This window comes from Phyllobates terribilis, unplaced genomic scaffold (genome assembly GCF_046119375.1).
Source record: "Phyllobates terribilis strain yellow unplaced genomic scaffold, ASM4611937v1 Scaffold_3__8_contigs__length_932513732, whole genome shotgun sequence".
NCBI classification, from domain to species: Eukaryota; Metazoa; Chordata; class Amphibia; order Anura; family Dendrobatidae; genus Phyllobates; species Phyllobates terribilis.
The window spans coordinates 433,131,495-433,149,542 of record NW_027362763.1 but is presented as its reverse complement, the minus strand read 5'-3'; the positions used below and the strand labels follow the sequence as shown (position 1 = coordinate 433,149,542).

The following is an 18,048-nucleotide window of genomic DNA, read 5'->3' as shown; positions in this document are numbered from 1 at the left end:
GTGCTGTTGCCTATCACCGTCGATTGTAGTATACTAACAGATATGTCCATTCTTACCTTTTCTGGAACTTAAGGATCCCAGTTTCTCTTGACGGAAACTCAATACAACATCACAACATGCAAGCAGAACTCTTGACTGACTGCAATTCACATCACAACCACTGGGCGGCCACACACAGCAGCACATGGCATAAACCTAGTGTGACATCATATCACAGGACTGTGTTTTGTAAAGTTGTCTATCCTGCATTGCATGTTTCAGGAAATGCTGAGCCGAGAGAAAAGATAAGAGTCGTCACATCTGTATCTTAGGACTACTGTGATCTATAAAGTTACTGTTGCAAGATTTCCAAAAGTTCTGTTTTTAAGTGTTCAATCCACCCCATTTTGACAAATCAGAATGGATAACAGAATAATAAAATATTGCTGGAACTGCTGCTATGAAAAAATGCAATTGCAGTAATTATACTTCAATTTTCCCTGTTTATATCAATCCCATGAAATCACATTGATAGCCAGGGCACACTTCAATATTAATGTATTTATTTGTCTTATCTGATATTTTTTTAAATTCCTTCTACAGAAGATGATGATGATAAATCCAGCAGCGAGCAAGATGACCTTGATAAACAAATGGGAGATCTTGGTGATGCTGATGCAGACAAACTTGATGAACGTCTTTGGGGAGATGAAGATGATGATGATGACAGTGATGGTGACAGCGATAAAGCAGAAGAGACTGGACCAGGAATGGATATGGTGAGCGCTTAACTTGTTATTCTATACCTCGTTATTCTATGGGTATAAAGTACAAATGCTAAATGTAAAAAAAATCCTAATTGCTGTGTAAATGAAGAGTTCTGCAAATTGTAGTTTTATTCTTCACTATATTCAGGATGTTAGTTTGTGGTCTGTGAATGAGAATACACTTTCAAACTTGTATATGCCTAGTTCTGCTGGCATTTGGCAAGTGGATACAATTGAATCCAGTCTAATAATTTTCTGTGAGACAATTTAGTAAGATACAATGTATTCGTCTGAAGCCCAAGCTGTTTAGCTCAGAGAGCATTGCCTATAGAGAGATCATTGACAATTGGCCGGGATTGGAAACACAAATCATATTTGATTATTAGATCAGTTGTACTTTTCACTTATTTGGTTTACATAGCCAATATATTTTATGCATATCTGTAAAGTCCAGCAAACAAAGAGTTTCTAAATACATGGATGACCTATGTAGCTGTAGTTTTTGGAGAGACGGCACACGTTCTTTCCGACTCTCTTGTATTTGGACGTGAGTTTGGAATATAGCCTGCGTCCTTCTACTTAAGAAAAGGAAAATGTTCTTATTCCGGGGAGGGTTCTCTCCCCTTCCTAGTAGCACAGATAACTTATAGAATATGGACTGTGTGAAATGATAATTACATTTTAAGACCCAATACCAATAACTTGCTACGCCGGGTTTCTGGAGGCCGAGATCTTGGTGCACTTCTGAGGGTTGTGCATGCTATAGACCTGCGTAAAAAAAGTATCCTCAAAGTTACTTCTGAAGTTATTTTTTTTTCTCTTGACTGCTAAAATGCCTGATTTACAATGATAAGCAGATTTTCTACTCTGTGATCCGAAGAACTGTTATTTTGGTATTTGTCGCAGTTTACTTTTGTGTTGCTGCATATGTTGGGTGCGCAAGGACAGATCAAGCAGTTTTTTGATGTAACTACACTACCAACAGCTTCCCCATATTTCACCATATTTGTTTGGTTCCCTGGCAGTATAGCCATTACTGACTACCATGAAGATTGTATTAGGCACTTTCCACTGATGTTTTATACTATTATATAATATTTGAAGGGTGAATCTGAGCTGGTTGCTAAAGATGACAACCCGAATGGTGATCAGGGAAAAGATAAGAAGCAGAACCAAAAAGAGGAGACTAAAGAGGAAAAAGGAGAGGAAAATCGCAAAGACAAAGTTCATGAGCAAATTGATGAGGTAAGTCAAAATTATTGTAACCCGAAATTCAAACCTGCCACCAGACGTATTTAGATACCTTTTCATTTGGTAATGCCACCATATATACCCTATAAGCACTACCTCAGTGGTTAATTCACATTTGTTGTTTGCCATTTGCCTCCTTTATATTGAATGGGCCATATAGTGCTGGGCTATGTTGTCCAGAATCTAGTCGCTTTTGTTCCTGGAACTGCAAATACTTCTCTGAACTGTAATAGATGTGTAATCAAATTGCATGAAGCCTCACTTGAACGGCAAGTTAAATTATGATTGATTCAGTTCAATTTAATATTTATATTTTTCTCATTTAGATATTCTTCCTAATAAAACTTAAATTATCGACTTTCTTTGTTCATATTTCAGCGTGAATATGATGAGAATGAGACTGACCCTTACCATGGCAAGCAAGACACTGATCAAGAGCCAGAGGCTCTTGATCTACCCGATGACCTGAACCTAGAAACTGATGAGGGTAAAGCCAGTGGAGATGAAAAAGATAAAGAAAATGGTGAAGGTAATAATTAATATATGGATATCAGTCTTTCACAAGCTTATAGACTGTTGTTTGAGGCTGTTTATGCCATATCATGTCCTGGGTACCATAGTCATGTACATACCTTCCATATTAGTGGTGATCAATGGTTCCTATGCCCATTCGATAATTGTGACACTGCACCTGCCATCTACAGGAGCTGCAATAGTCACATTGGCAAAACTAGTGGGGCCCTCTTCTTGAGGGTTGCTGGCATGGCCCTCTTTCTCATTTTTTTTTTCATTAGTTGCTTACAACAGCCTAATTTGTATTTTTACCTGTATTTGTGTTTCTGACCGGCGCATTGCCTTATCTTTTTATGGTTTCCCTCTATGCCTTATGGAGTATTCCTGTTTGAACTGTTACTGATTTTATCTTTATTGGAATAAAAAACTTTTTTTTTATGGATGAAGCGAGTGCTGGCCTCTTCCCTGGACTTTATCTTTAGGATAGGTCATCAATGTCTGATCGGTTAGGGTCTGACACCTGGCACTCCTGCCGATCAGCTATTCTCGGTGTCTTTGGCCGCCGGCCGGACTACTCGATTACGGAGCTGCTCTGTCTTCTGATAGTGGCCGTGGCAGGGTACTACAAATCCGCCTCCTATTCAAATCGATAGCATCAGAAGACAAGTCAGCTCTGCAATTGAGCAGTCTGGCCAACACAGAACAGCTGATTGGTTGGTGTCTGACACCAGGCACCCCTGCCAATCAGACATTGATGACCTATCCTTTGGATAGGTCATCAATGAAATAGTGGACAACCACTTTAAGACTTTCTTGCATGCTAAGCACTTACAAGGCTGATTGGAGAGCTAATGCTTGGGTTCCTTCTGCCATAATATACAAGAAAGTAGATACTACAAGGCACTGGATGTAATGATTTTTGTTTACTTGGAGTCCCATATCGAATGGCCTCTTTTGCCAGGACTCATTGTTAATACAGCTCACGCCTTACAAGTATCAGTATGCAGATCCATTTTACAGACCACTTTGTTAATTTATTGCAGAAGAGAATCCTTTTGAAATTGAAGAGAAACCAATGGATATAAAAGAAGAAGGTAAAGGCCAAGAAGAGAATGATGAGGAAAAAACTGATGGAGAGGCTCAGGAAATTAATGTAGGAGACCAGGAGAACCTGGACAAGGATGAGCAGAAGGAAGAACCAGGCCCACAAGAAGCAGAGGAAGAGTCTACAAACAATGAGACTGGGGAGAATGCTGCAAACCTAGCAGAGGAGGAGGAAAAGCAGGAACCAGAAAAAGAGAATGAAAATGGACTGCCAACAGATAGTGGACTCCTGCCTCAGGTAAAACTTCACATCATTTTGAAGAACCATTTGTAGCTTCATATGTAAAATGCCTAAAGGTAAACAGCCTAATTTTTCTGCTGATGTTTGTTCTGTGGATGGGCACAATCTTCTGTAAGACAGCATTGTCTCCTGAATAAAAATGTATAGATTTCGTAGGTTGCTTTCATCCTGGTAAGGTAATGATTAAAGGGGTTGTCCACTATTAGGACAACCCTTTTTTGAACTAAATGTTTGGCCCCGATAAAATAAAAAAACCTATACTCACCTCGCGTGCCGTTGCCGTTCCAGTGGTGTCAGCACTCGCAATCCCGGGGCTCTGGTGCCGTGGAATGACATGTGGTGCCCGGTGCCCGATCAGCGCTGGCGTCACTGTCCCCGCCTTTGTACATTTTGAACATGAAGAGGAAGTGAGAAATCAGCTGCAGCCTGGACTTCCTCTTCATGTTCAATTTCGTAAGAAGGCGGGGATAGTGACCACAGTGCTGATTGGGCACCACATGTCATTTCATCAGACCAGAGCCCAAGGACCGCAAGTGCCGACACTGCTGGAACAGCGCAGGCACAAGACACGGGAGGTGAATATGTTTGTTTTTTTTATTTTATTGGGGCCAAACATTTAGTTAAAGAAGGGGTTGTCCTAGTAGTGGACAACCCCTTTAAAGAAAGTCAGTATCTCTCTAATATATTCTTTACTTGCTTGAATGACTTCACATATAAGTAAAAGTTTGTCAGTCTGTACAAGCCATAAAATGGGCACAGATGGTTAGAGAAAATTACAGGGATTGTTGGTTAAAACAAGTTATTTCCTATCTACCCGCACTGACAGGCAGAATGGGGAACTTTTATCTCTATTAGAATGGATCAGCAGCAACAAGTGCAATCTGCGATCCATTCATTGCCCATGGGGCTTTCAAGTGATGCGCTTAGCTTTTTCTGGCAGTCCCGTAGAGAATGGAGCGTTGTTCGAGCGTTCGACCTGATGCACCATTTTAAAACTGGGATAAAAGTTCCCCGATGCAGATAATAATTCCCCTATCTGCTCACAATTGGTGCTACCTCCACCGATCAGTAAGTTATCATCTATGCTTCCGATAGGTTATAACCCTTTTAATACTGACAAGACAGTTAGAAATGTTTTCCTCTTCCTGTCTCTTATTGTATAGCGCACACTTTTATAGTTTGCATTGGACACAAAAGATATTGGACCATCACTACCTTTGAGTCTTTAGATTAGTGGGCGCCGCTTTTATGACTTCTGTGTCTACAATGTTTTGTCCCTTGAGTCATCGCTATGTAGAGATTGAGAGAGACAAATATTACCTACCGACTTTGAAGACATTTTTTAATGAATGTTACGTTGCCGCACTAGTTTATAAAGAAGCTACGCAGCAATCAATACGCTTCATGCATGAACTCAGGAGCCCATTATTCTACATGCTCAGGGCTTTTAAAGTCTCAATATATATCGGCAGGCTGACATTTTTTTTTCTGTCAGAATGACGAGGAAGAAAAAATTGCTGAAGATGAAGAGGTTCCCGACTCTGCTCAGAGAATGGAACATGAGACTTGTGGGCAAACTGCAGAGGACAACTTGCAGAGCGACACCGCGGCTGAACTGGCTGGTGCCGCCTCAGAAAAGGATGAAGCCAAGGAGGTAACTTACTACATGTTCGCTTTGGGGCTTTTCCAGCTTGATAAATTGTTACGTATGATTTTCAAATTGAAAATAATACAACTTGGTAATATACTTTCATTATGAAAACTCCACCATTGACCCGCTGTGAGCATTGTACCTATCAGTACCATCTTTGGCCTCACCTCAGCACAAAAGAGGGCTTCCTCCCCCTCCCTGTGGTGGTAATGTGTATGATGTGAATAGCTTTTTATTCGCTAAGCCCCATTCTTTGTCAATAAATAAGTTATACAGGAGAAGGGGACTGGCTTAACTATTGAAAGGAGCCAAACAACCAGCTCCTGTCATGTTTTATATGCTTTTTTCTGTGTTTAAACTAAGTCATTGCAGCTGCTGGAAATTAGGACCAACCCTGGCAAGTAGGCCTTTGAAAATGAAAGTTTTGAAAATTATTATTGTGGAAAAGTTATTTTATCTTTGTAACTTAGCCTTTTCCTGAGTAATGGTTTGCCAATTCATGAATGAAATTCTTCTCTAGGAGCATGGGACAGGATCAGCCGATGCAAGTCATTCTGAGGGGCATGAGTCGAAACTGATGGCACGTATGGCTGTAGAGAAACAGAGCGTCCATCCGACTCAGGTAAGCAGTTTGTCTTTAGGATCTGTAGACATTAATGCTGAGTTCACATGCAGCATTTTTTTATTTTTCTGGTGTTCACTGCCTTTTTCATTTGAATTTTTTTCTGTATATAGCATAAAACATACGTTTTACTTTGTCGTTGGTGTTTCTTTTGTGTCCTGTTTTTTTTGTTTTGTCTTTTATTTCCCCCTCAAATCACAGTTTTCCTTGGGCTTTTTTTTCTTAATTTTTTTGTCCTATAGACTTCTTTATAGTATTCAGAATGCAGTAGGTTATAAATGTGTAACAATGTAAAAATTGTCCACCAAAATGCTTGTAAACACTATGAATAACGTTTGTATTGTAAGGCTGTGTGCTCACTATGCGTTTTCCAAGCGTTTATGCTGCGGAATTTCCGCAGCATAAACGCTTGGTAATCCGCCCCCATGGTCCCCAATGACAAGCCGCAATGTCAATGCCCATGCTGCGGATTTTTCTGCAGCATTTATGCTGCGCTCAAAAATCTGCAGCATGTCAGTTAATTTTGCGGACACGCAGCGTAATCGCCACCATTGACTTGCATTGAAACGCATAATATCCGTGTCAGTACATTTGTACACACGGATATTATGCGTTTCTGTGTGCGGATGGTACCAAAGTCTGGAGGAGAGGAGACGCTCATCCAGACCTGGGTACCATAGAAACTGTAAAAAAAAAGAATTTAAAATAAAAAATAAAGTTTATTCTCCCCTTCCGATGTCCTCCCGGTGTTTTGTCTGCTCCGTCCGGTCTCTTGCAATGCTCGCGCTGTTGTGAAGGACCTGCCATGACGTCACTGAGTCATGTGACCCATCACATGGCTCAATGATGTCACCGCAGGTCCTTCACAACAGCGCGAGCAGCCCAACACAGCAGAGAACACCGGGAGGACAACGGAAGGTGAGTATTAACTTTATTTTTTTATTTTTTACCATTCTTATTCTTTTTTTTTTTTTTTTTAACTAACTTGGTCACACTACTATAAATCCATGCCGGTTGCATGGATTTATATAGTGTGACCAAGTTGTCAAGCACTTTCCAAGTGATGCTAAAATCGCTTGGAAAAGCGCTTGATAACCCGCATGCAGAAATGGATGCAAAGACGCTTGACAAACGCTTCTACCTGGCGGGAAAAACCCATGTAAAATCCGCATGCGTTTTTCCTGCCAGGGAGAAGCGGAAAAAATATGCAGCATTTCTGCATCGTGGGCACTTAGCCTAAGGGTTTATAACGTGTGAGTCCCACAGCTTGAATTGCATACAATTTAGCAGCTTCCTATTTTATCTAAGACTTTGTAATTCCTCAGCTCAGTGGCATGAAATTTCACCAAAATTTGCTTTTTAGTGTAGACTCTGATCTTTTGCAAGAGACTGAGCCTTGATACCGTAAAATAAGGGTATCCTGAGGTTGTGACATGTTAATTTATCTTTGGCTCTTTCCTGCTCAAGAGCCATTATTCAGCAGTAAACCAGATGGCTATATTGTATTCTCATTTATCTTGTGTGCTTCAAAAATAATTGGTAGTAAAATGCAGGTGATAAACCATTCAAAGTCAATGTTATGGTCTGAAAGCACCGTCTGAATCTATAATGCTAAAAATGATGATCTTGAGGACAGACCATTTTTATATGTCTAAATTGGCTGGTTACAGGGAACAATAGCTTACAGCACACATAAGATGTGGATACATTAGACTTTAGAGTTCAAGGCTACATGTTACTTGAGTCATCTTTTCAGTGTTTGTTCTTGACCTATATCTATCTACCTGATATTCATTGTTAGAGTTTCAAGCGAAAACCAGGCCACACAGATGACAATCGCACTTTGGGGGATGACACTGAACAAGTCCACAAAAGGCTGAAGACCATTGAATCCAGCAGTGAAATGGAAGACCATGACAAGAAAACCAAACACCAGGCAGAAGAAGCTGACGCTTACGAGCACATCAAGCAGGGAGCCGAGTCTTTTGATGCTCAGACATATGGTAACTTGTCATCCACTGATTTATGCAAATCTGACATTCACAGATTCATTTTACTTTGTGCCGAGCTGATGAATGTTTAACTCTTAAACATTAAGGCAAATTTATCAAAACCGTTTAATTCTTAGACAGTGCAAAGTTAAAACTGGAAAGTCTTAAAATGTGCCATATTTATCTTAGTTTGATAAATGTAAGTTTAGACCACCTATTAGTTATACTTTGTGCCAGAAAATATACAACACAATATCAGCTTTTTTTATATATATATATATATATATATATATATATATATATATATATATATATATATATATATATATATATATATATATATATATATATATATATATATATATATATATATATATATATATATATATATATATATATATATATATAACACCAACATAGGACATAAGGGTACAATGATATGTAGTCTCTGTCTTTGATGCAGGGACAGGAGCAGGGCCTGCATCTCTGCCAGCAGATGATGATTGTGTTATTCCGCCATCATCTGCCTCTAATAGCCGTGAGTAGAGCTGAGCGCCAACTGCAGATGCTAACTTGTTATGCCACTGTGAATGCTTTTACAGTGTTATCTGGGGGTCGAGCTATTGTAACTGCTATCATGGGTTACCATGTTCCTGGTATTGCTGATCGCAGGTTCAAGTCCTCTAAAGGGATTACAAAAATAAAATAAAAAAACATTATTTTTTTCTAAATAAAAAATATATGTAAGTTTGAATCACTTGAGTAAATAGTGAACGCTCTAAATACAAAGCCAAAAATCAATTGCTTAATTGCAACTTCACTGTACTTGGAATTTTTCTCTCGCTTTCCAGTACAGTATACGACATAAAATGCATAGTGTGTTATTAAAAAAGTACAACTCATCCCACAAAAAAAGTCCTCACATGACTTTTAAATATATATATTTTTTTACATTGATATAGCTAGGTCTCTTAAAAGAAAAGGCAAAAAAAAAAAAAAAAAAAGGTGCAAAAATGGAAAATCTGGCAGGAAGGGCGGTCTGTTTTTTTTTTTGCACAAATTGCACCTGAATGCTGGCGCATTTAGCTTGATATGGATGCCCCATTGTTTTTACGATATTTCTTCCAATATAGAGAACATATGAAGCCTAACTTGACCTTGAGCGAGGCATAGCGCACGTCTGAGCAATTGCTTTCTCCAGACATTTGTGTTTTAACCCTGTGTGCTGTCACTACATAGCGAGTAACTCTTGACGTGGCTAATGATTGCTATTCTGAATGACACCTACTAGTACATGAGGATTGCATTACTTGGGAAATGCACAGTAAATGTGAGGTGACCCGTTTTAGTCCATTTCTATTTGACATTTCTGTATTTTCCGCTATAACAGTGATGTCTTTACCGGGTGCTGGATTTCTTTATTTTCTTTACAGATACCGCCAGTAAAGAGCAAGAGAAATCCATACAGCCTCAGAAAGAGGAAAAGGATGAAAGTGCGGCCCAGGAGGATGTGGAAATGGAGACGCAAGAAGATGAGTGTCTTGAATCTGTCAGCGTGGAACAGCTAAAGCCGGAGCAATCGAAGTCCAGAGAGTCCATTGCACAAGGTAAATGTTCAGAAAAAGGGCCAATATTCTAAAATATGCATTATCCAATTCATAAGGATTGCTTTGGCATTAGTCATTTCATGTGCCTTATTCACAAAAATATAATTAATTGCTGTGGGCTACAAAGGAATTAAGGAGGCAACTGTTTCACACACAGGGCCCATGGAAACCGAACCTGAGGTGCAGGGTGTAAGTAATGAAGATGAGATACCGATCAGAGATTCTGAACCCACAAATACGGACATGGCGAAACCTGACCGAAGCATGGAATCAACTATACATACTGTCTGGGATCTTTTAAGAGAGCAACCCGTGCAGGTATAACCCGTTATATTCATTGCTATAGATCTTTTTTGTATATTTCACTCCGAAAGACTTGTGTGCCTAGACTTACCATTGCCATCTGACGGGAGGCGCTGGAACGTTTCTGCCATATTGTAGAATAGTTTTCATGACATGTTTTTGTAAACTTCTACTATGCTACTTCTGGCTTTGTCGTTAAGGTTTTATGTTTCATTTGCTCCATGTACTAGTGTTACTAGCATGCAAGTAAAAAATATATTTTCAATGTACTCTGTATTCTGAACAGTCTTCACAAAATCTTGAAGAGCTGAGGAAAGAACTTGAAAAGCAGCTTGAAGCCTGGTACGCCCATGGTGATGCTGAAGAGGTGAGGACTTTAGCCTAAGCTTTCATTTGGGAATACTGGAACTTTTCTTCCTTTGCCTTTACTGGGTTCCCTCATTTTTTTACATTCACCACTCTGAAGGTCCATTTTATCCCAGTGTAATCCTGTTTTGATTTTTCACCTACTCTAACTTTTTCTAGTGTTAAGGGGGTTTTCCCACAAACAAAGTACATTTTAATTAATACGTCTTTGAATAATAATAAGTCACATAAATGGATGTGTTTAAATAAAATGTTCCTGTGCTGAGATAATCTTATAAATGTGCCCCTGCTGTGTACTGTGTAATGGCTGTGTCTCACCGTGCAGGAACATGGTCTGATCATACCACATCTCCTGGACAGGGGAGGAAGCAAAAGACTATACAGACATTACCGCATGGGATCACAAATTGTTCTTTTTGTGAGGTAAAACATTTCCCTGCCTCTTTTTAAGCAAAGTTTTACTAGAAAGAAAAAATCATTTTAGATCTCATGGTGTCCTTCCTGTCTGTATACTCTCTTGCTTCCTCCCCTGCCCAGGAGCTGTGGTATGATCAGACCATGTTCCTGCACGGTCAGACACAGCCATTACACAGTACACAGCAGGGGCCCAATTATAAGATTATCTCAGCACAGGAACTTTTTTTTTAGACACATCCAATTGTGGAAGCTATTATTATTCCAAGATCTATTGATTAAAATGAACATGGGAAAACCTCTTTAATTAACCAAGGTTTGGGGTTTTTTTGTCATTGGAGGTTTGTTAAATTGGAAATTCTCCTTTGTGTTATCTTCCTCATTCTGCCGCATAGCACTCCATGTCCTTTTTATACGCTCATCCCATCTATCAACTATTTCATTCTCCTGATGACATGACAAATCAGTATATAACAATGGTGTCATTCTCACTGTATAAAATACTACTAGTCGGCTGTCATTTTTCTTACAGGAGAAGTCAGCTGCTGAAATGTGGCAGAATTACCTTCTTCTCACCGCTCCCCTGTCTCAGCAGTTGTGTGAACAGCTCCGACTTATACTGGAGCCTACAAAAGCCGCCAAACTCAAGTGAGTATAGAGTTCTGTTCCGTTATTTCAATATAGGAATATGTTCACCTGAAGACAGTGACTTTCGCTGCATCCTCCCAGGAAACGTATATTTTACAAGCCGCCTCCTGATGGCATTAGCAAGAATTAATTGACGAGAACAATTCAACCAGTTACACAAATATCAATCAGTTACTTGATTAAACATCAGAAATTGTTACTGAAGGATATTTGTGACTGAACAGAAAAGGTCATTGTATCTATTGCAGCATGATTCCATAATCTTCTTTTGATTTAACTCTTGCAGAGGGGATTACAGAACTGGGAAGAGATTGAATATGCGGAAAGTGATTCCATACATAGCCAGTCAGTTCCGCAAAGACAAAATCTGGCTGCGCCGAACGAAGCCCAGCAAACGAGAATACCAGATCTGTTTAGCTATAGATGATTCATCCAGTATGGTTGATAACCACTCCAAACAGGTTAGAATTTGTCACCCGGGGTATTTAACTCTTTTAGGACCAGTGATTTTTTAGCTTTTGCCTTTCATTCTTTCCTCCTCCTATTTCAAGAGCAGTATCTTTTTTATTCAACGTGGACGTGTGAGGACTTATTGTTTTTGTTTTTTTGCAGGACGAGTTGTAGTTTTGAATCACACCTTTCATTTGACTATATAATGTGCTAAAAAAAAATTCAAGTATGATGAAATAAATGCAATTTCGCCATTTTTGTTTTTGTTTTTATGGCATTCATTGTGCAGTAAAAATGATCTAGAAACATGATTGTCCAGGTCAGTCCAATTACAGCAATACCAAACAAAAAAATTTTATGTTGCCATTTTTCGAGACCCATTACTTTTTATTCTGTTTATGGGGCTGATTGAGGGCTTGTTTGCGTAGTGAGCAGATGTTTTTTGTAATACCAAGTTTGTATACATATGATGCTCTGATTGCTTATGACATTTTATTAGGGAGGTGAAATGACCAAAAAATGCTAGTCTGGCGGTTTGATTTTTTTTTTCTCTTTATGGTGTTTACCGATCGGATTAATTTTATATTTTAATAGACTTTAACAAATTCAGCAATACCAAAATGTTTTTCCTTTATTTTTTAACAGGGGGAAAAAGGAATGATTTTACTTTTTTTATGTATATTTTTAAAAACTTATTTTTTTTTTTCCCCCTTATAACGTGCAATAACACAGTATTGTAGTAAATGGTAAAAAATTCGGTCTCCTATGGCTGAGTATCACAGAACAGAGATGACATCAGTGGGGGTCTTCAGCATACCCCCAGCTGTCATAGGAACAGACATTCACGTTAGAGCCAGCATGAACACACTCATGTAAACATTTAAATTCCACTGTCCGAGATTGACAACAATGTTTAAAGGAGTTGTCCACTACTTGGACAACCCCTTCTCATTCCCCATGTTTGCCCCTGATAAAATAAAAAAGCTTATACTCCCCTCCCATGCTGGCACCGTTCCAACAGTATCAGCACTCCTGTTCACGGGGCTCATGTGAGGTTATGACACGTGAGCCCTGCTCTCAATCAGTCCTGGCGTCACTGTGCCCACCTTCAGACAGCCACACCTCTCATTTCCTCTTGACTATAAGTCTGAAGCCTAGGACAATGATGCCAGCGCTGATTGGGCGCAGGGCTCACATGTCATAACCTCACATGAGCATCGGGAATAGGAGTGCGGACACCGCTGGAATGGCGTTGGCACAGGAGGTGAGTAATAAGCTTTTTTATTTTATCGTGGGAAAACATGGGGAATGAAAAAGGGGTTGTCCTAGTAGTGGACAAACCCTTTAAAAGATTACCAGCTGCGGCTGTCAGAGACTGATGTTGGCTACTTAATATAGCTAGCAACAGCCACGCCTGGAGGGAGCTCAACTTCTGAGCCCACTGTACACATGTATACCCCTAATTTATGTGCTAATTCGGGAAGGGAATTAATATCCAAAAATCTGGTTTGATGGTTATCTCGAGGGATAAAATTAATTTGTTGGTTTTTGATTTTATTTTTTTTCTTAGCTTGCCTATGAGTCCCTGGCAGTGATCGGAAATGCACTGACACTCCTGGAAGTTGGTCAAATCGCTGTGTACAGGTATTCAACTTTTGTTGAGTATGCATACCATGTCGTTGCTTATGTTTTATTTGTAGAAACTTTATTTAACTTCTTTATCTACCAATGACACTATGATTTCACTACCCATCTAAACCATCCTATGTAAAAATGTGTCAAGTTGTCAAGGAGAGTATAATGGGGAACATTTTCCGGTTTCTGCCATAGAATTTTTAAATCCTGTGTTTGACTTTGAAAAGTACCGCGATGATTTTCTGTTTAGCTCAGCTGTGAGTATGTATGATCTGATGTAGAATGCTGCTATCGATTCTTTAGTTTCTGCTGTTTACATTATTACAGTTCAGTTGGTCAACCGTGTGAATCCTCTTTCCTCACTTTTCAATGGGGCCCCATTAAATGTGGTCATACCTTTTCCTGCTAAATATATGTACACTTGCATGATCTGTTTCTACCTTAGTTTTGGAGAAAACGTCAAGCTTTTACATCCCTTCCATGAACAATTTAGCGAGCAGTCTGGCTCCAGAATACTCAGCCAGTGCAAGTTTCAGCAAAAGAAAACACTGCTGGCCCAGGTAACCAAAGAAATCTACATATCTAATCCATGAGCTTGCCTTTTTGTCCCAGGTCTGATGGTTCACCTTTTTTCCCCCTACAGTTTTTAGAATCTTGTGTGCCCATGTTTGCTGCCGCACAACAAATGCTTCAAAGCAGTAATCCAGGTGAGTGAAGTTCTGTGCATTATATGGCTTGTCCTGTGATTATTCTAGCAATGTAACCAACAGAAATGGTTAAACCAACATGTGTTATGAATTCATCAATGAATAAGTATTCTTTACCATCAAATCTTGTCCTACCTTTGCTGGGAATTTGCCGTTCTTAAGGTGAGATTAAACGTCTTCCCTCAGGTAATCCTTCTAAATGTTCTACTTATCCCTTTTCATAAACAACCTATTTCCTGCCCCAACTCTGTAGCGTTTTTTTTAGCCGAAGTATTCTTTTACCGACTTGTACTTTAAAGGCATTGCATGGGAACTAAAACCAGTTATTTCTGTTCCCGCTGCGATGTCAAAACAATTATTTTTTTTAACTAGTGGACTCCCAATAAATATTAATAAAATAAAAATGAAAGCAGATGTAATATATATTCAAGAAAAGCCGAAAGAAATGAACTGGAGCATAAGTTGGTATACATGCAAGTGTAGGAGCATGTTCACATTTGCCACTAAACAAACAAAAGCTAAGACAGAGACAAAATGAAAATATACCCGGCTGTAAGGAAGTAAAAAGCAATAGTGCATATAAATAACATGGGGTATTTGGTAAGCTATGTTTTTGATCAAAAAAGCGTAAAAGTCATCCCAGCAGCGCCAAGCTGTTCCCAGTTGGGACCTAATATACTAAGTACCGTGTGTTATTTATATGCACTATTGCTTTTTACTTATTTATAGCAGGGTATATGTTCATTTTGTCTCTATCTTAGGTTTTGTATTATATGTTTAGTTGGATTTCTAGCACAATGCTGTGTTCACTTGCATCACTCACTGTCATAGTCTATTGCCAGATGTGCCCTTGTACTAGGAGCTTCAATCAATGTACAGGCTTGTAGACTGGGGCTCTGCTTGTAAAAATGCACCATAACCCTCTATGATGAAAACTCCAGTACCCATAAAGCAATCACAACCCCAGTGTCCTGATTTTAAGACTCTTGCTAATTTCTAGAGAGAAGTTTTTCTAGTGTTTGGGACCTTTTCTCATTATTACTGATTTTATCTAGATGGGTTGCATTTTAAGTTCCTACCTACTCCTTGGAGGCAGAGAACCCTTTTCCTATGATGCATTCCAGTGTTCATCAGCTCCGTTCTGATAATGAGATGGGCAGCAACATCAGCATCCCTAAAAGAATGCGATTCTGGATAATGACTCCTTATACATTGTTTTGTTTCAGAAACCGCCCAACTGCTTATAATAGTATCTGATGGAAGAGGATTGTTTGTAGAGGGGACAGAGCGTGTCACAAGAGCAGTAAAGGCAGCCCGCAACGCTAACATATTTATTATTTTCATTATTTTGGACAGCCCTACTTCCAAGGTAAATGTTTTGTAGTGTTTTTTTGCAGATGCAGTCTTTCCATATTAACCAAGGGTCCATTTTGTACAAACAAAAATGGGCAGATGACAAAGCAGGAAAAAATAAACAGAAATTAAGTAAATAATATATATAAAAAAGTATAATGACATGGTGGTGAGAACATTTTCATTACAATTGTATCCTTACAGATTGATAACTTATTTCATAATTATAAGATAACGTCCATGTATGACTCCACTATTACATTCTGTCTAAATTGGTGCAAATCAATTTTACTTTTATTTTTGAGTGTTTCCAATAAGTTTCAATACAAGTGGGGATTATCCTTTGTATTTCAAATTGCTTGAAACAGAATATAAACCCGTATCCTTCCACTTATCCATCTTGATGCAGAATCCCTAGAGGATAAAACATGCCGATTAAATATTGTTAAACTTATATTAGCGGATTTAACATGGTATGAATTTTTACTATAGCTTTACTGTAGTGTTAGTGTAGATGGAGAAGTAAAAACACTGCTTCTGCGGGTGGGAGTGAATACATTCTTTCCTTTACCCATTGCACTGCTGCCTCCTCTTTCTTTCTGTCTTCCTTAGTGTAGCCGTTAACCATCTCATATTGTTTTTAGGATTCCATCTTGAATATTAAAGTGCCAATTTTTACTGACCCCAAAGAGATGCCAAAAATGATATCTTACATGGAACAATTTCCGTTTCCATTCTACATCATTCTTCGAGATGTGAACACTCTTCCAGAAACCCTAAGCGATGCCCTCAGGCAGTGGTTTGAGCTGGTGACTACCTCAGAACATGTGTAAACCATGCCTGTATACATGCACTGCAGCCTGGCAGCAGCAGAATGAAGAGATTATTGGGGAAGATTCATGGAACTGTGCACAGCGGAATAAAACTGCATATCCTGCAGCTCAGGTCAAGTCATTTCAATGATGCAGGAAGCTATGCAATGCACCTCTCAATTAGAAAATGGCTTACCTTCTAATGTGTGATGGCATCCTATAGCCATCTAACCATCCTCATGTAATACATAACCGGTTTATTCTAATACCAAGCACACTGCTTCTTGCGGTGCACAGTGGACGGACAAATTGCGGGAAAGATTGTAAGGCATAATATGTAGAAATGTAGGACATGTTTGTATTTTTCCCAAGTAAAACAAATACAAAAATCCAAGGTTTTATTTTTCTAATAAACCAAAGTTCCCTAGTTCCCTGAGAATCCAAACATTTCTACTCTTGTTGTGGTCTGACTTGTTTTCCATACTCCGTATCGTAAATCACAACATTATACTGTGAAGCCTGCACATTTTGTACTATATTGTTAGAAAATACAAGTTCTTTGTCTGTCACACATGTCTAACTTTTTTTAATTATTTTTGTTAACCCCATAGCTATGCAGCCTAATAAAGATCATTCGTAACTGTATCAATCTGGTTTCCGAAAGAAAGAGACCTGTCTGATCCAAGCGTTCAGATATTATTTTGTATTGTGCATTTGCATTCTCCCACAGGCATTTATCTCCAATGTTGGGGAACTGAAGGCTGTGATTACCATTATGAATCAAACCTCATTTGGAAGCATGAACAAAATAAGTGTTCTGACAAGTGGAGAAGGTTTAGTTTAGTGTTCTAGTCAGAATATATTTTAGTATTGTAAAATTGTTTAGTTCATTAACAGTAATTATGTCCTCTATGACCAACTTTACGGAGGATTTAACACCAATTATGGTGGTTTGGGTGGGTTGTGTTCCACTACAGACTATGGAATAAAAGCTTCAATAGTACATAGAAGGTAGCAATCTACTAATATGGACTGCTATGTTATTTCTGTCTGTTGATAAAGTATGAGATAAAGGTCAAATGAAGCGTACCCCATCCATTATGTCCCTCAAATCTACACGATGGAACTACAGTGATTAGATACACATAATACAATCCACATTGTTGAAATAAATGTTTAGAGAATTTGTGCACAAGTGTGGTGCAATGTCTAGAAATTGTCCATGTTTTTCTAATCCTGGACAACATCCTTGAGGAAATCTTGATATTTTGAGGGGTGCAGGACCAGGAGGGAGTCTTGATACCTGGTAATCATCATAAGATCACGCAGACTGAAAGTTTCTAAATAAAACTCTTTATCTTATCAGTGCCACTTCAGTTTTTTCTTTGGATTTTGTCCTAGAACAAGCCCATTTATCCTGAGCACTACTTCTAATCCTGTGGTATTATTCACCATACATTTAGAGCTGAGCCCTCTCCATACAGAGTTGGTGCCAGGGATGTACAGTGGGCGCCCAAGAGTACTGCAATCAGATGCAACAGTTCATCCACTTCTATCTACTTACAGCAGCATTTAGGAGGTTAACAATGGAGAGGATTTCTTCCATCGGCCCACAAAGTGCTGATGGGTTGTCA

The 18,048-nt window shown here is 38.9% G+C and overlaps 1 protein-coding gene across 1 annotated transcript in view; it reads left to right on the top strand.

Moving 5' to 3' along the window:
* The window catches only part of MDN1 (midasin AAA ATPase 1), a 253,888-nt gene extending 236,173 nt beyond the window's left edge, over positions 1-17,715 (top strand). The window contains exons 86-102 of the mRNA XM_073675707.1: positions 583-758; positions 1,851-1,991; positions 2,376-2,526; positions 3,554-3,852; positions 5,351-5,509; positions 6,027-6,128; positions 7,930-8,131; positions 9,553-9,726; positions 9,884-10,044; positions 10,316-10,396; positions 11,342-11,457; positions 11,744-11,918; positions 13,478-13,551; positions 13,988-14,102; positions 14,186-14,249; positions 15,476-15,618; positions 16,247-17,715. Coding sequence (XP_073531808.1) covers positions 583-758; positions 1,851-1,991; positions 2,376-2,526; positions 3,554-3,852; positions 5,351-5,509; positions 6,027-6,128; positions 7,930-8,131; positions 9,553-9,726; positions 9,884-10,044; positions 10,316-10,396; positions 11,342-11,457; positions 11,744-11,918; positions 13,478-13,551; positions 13,988-14,102; positions 14,186-14,249; positions 15,476-15,618; positions 16,247-16,435 — 2,522 coding nt within the window. The 3' untranslated portion in view covers positions 16,436-17,715. The remainder of the gene's footprint in view (positions 1-582; positions 759-1,850; positions 1,992-2,375; positions 2,527-3,553; positions 3,853-5,350; positions 5,510-6,026; positions 6,129-7,929; positions 8,132-9,552; positions 9,727-9,883; positions 10,045-10,315; positions 10,397-11,341; positions 11,458-11,743; positions 11,919-13,477; positions 13,552-13,987; positions 14,103-14,185; positions 14,250-15,475; positions 15,619-16,246) is intronic.
* The last annotated feature ends 333 nt before the right edge of the window (positions 17,716-18,048 follow it).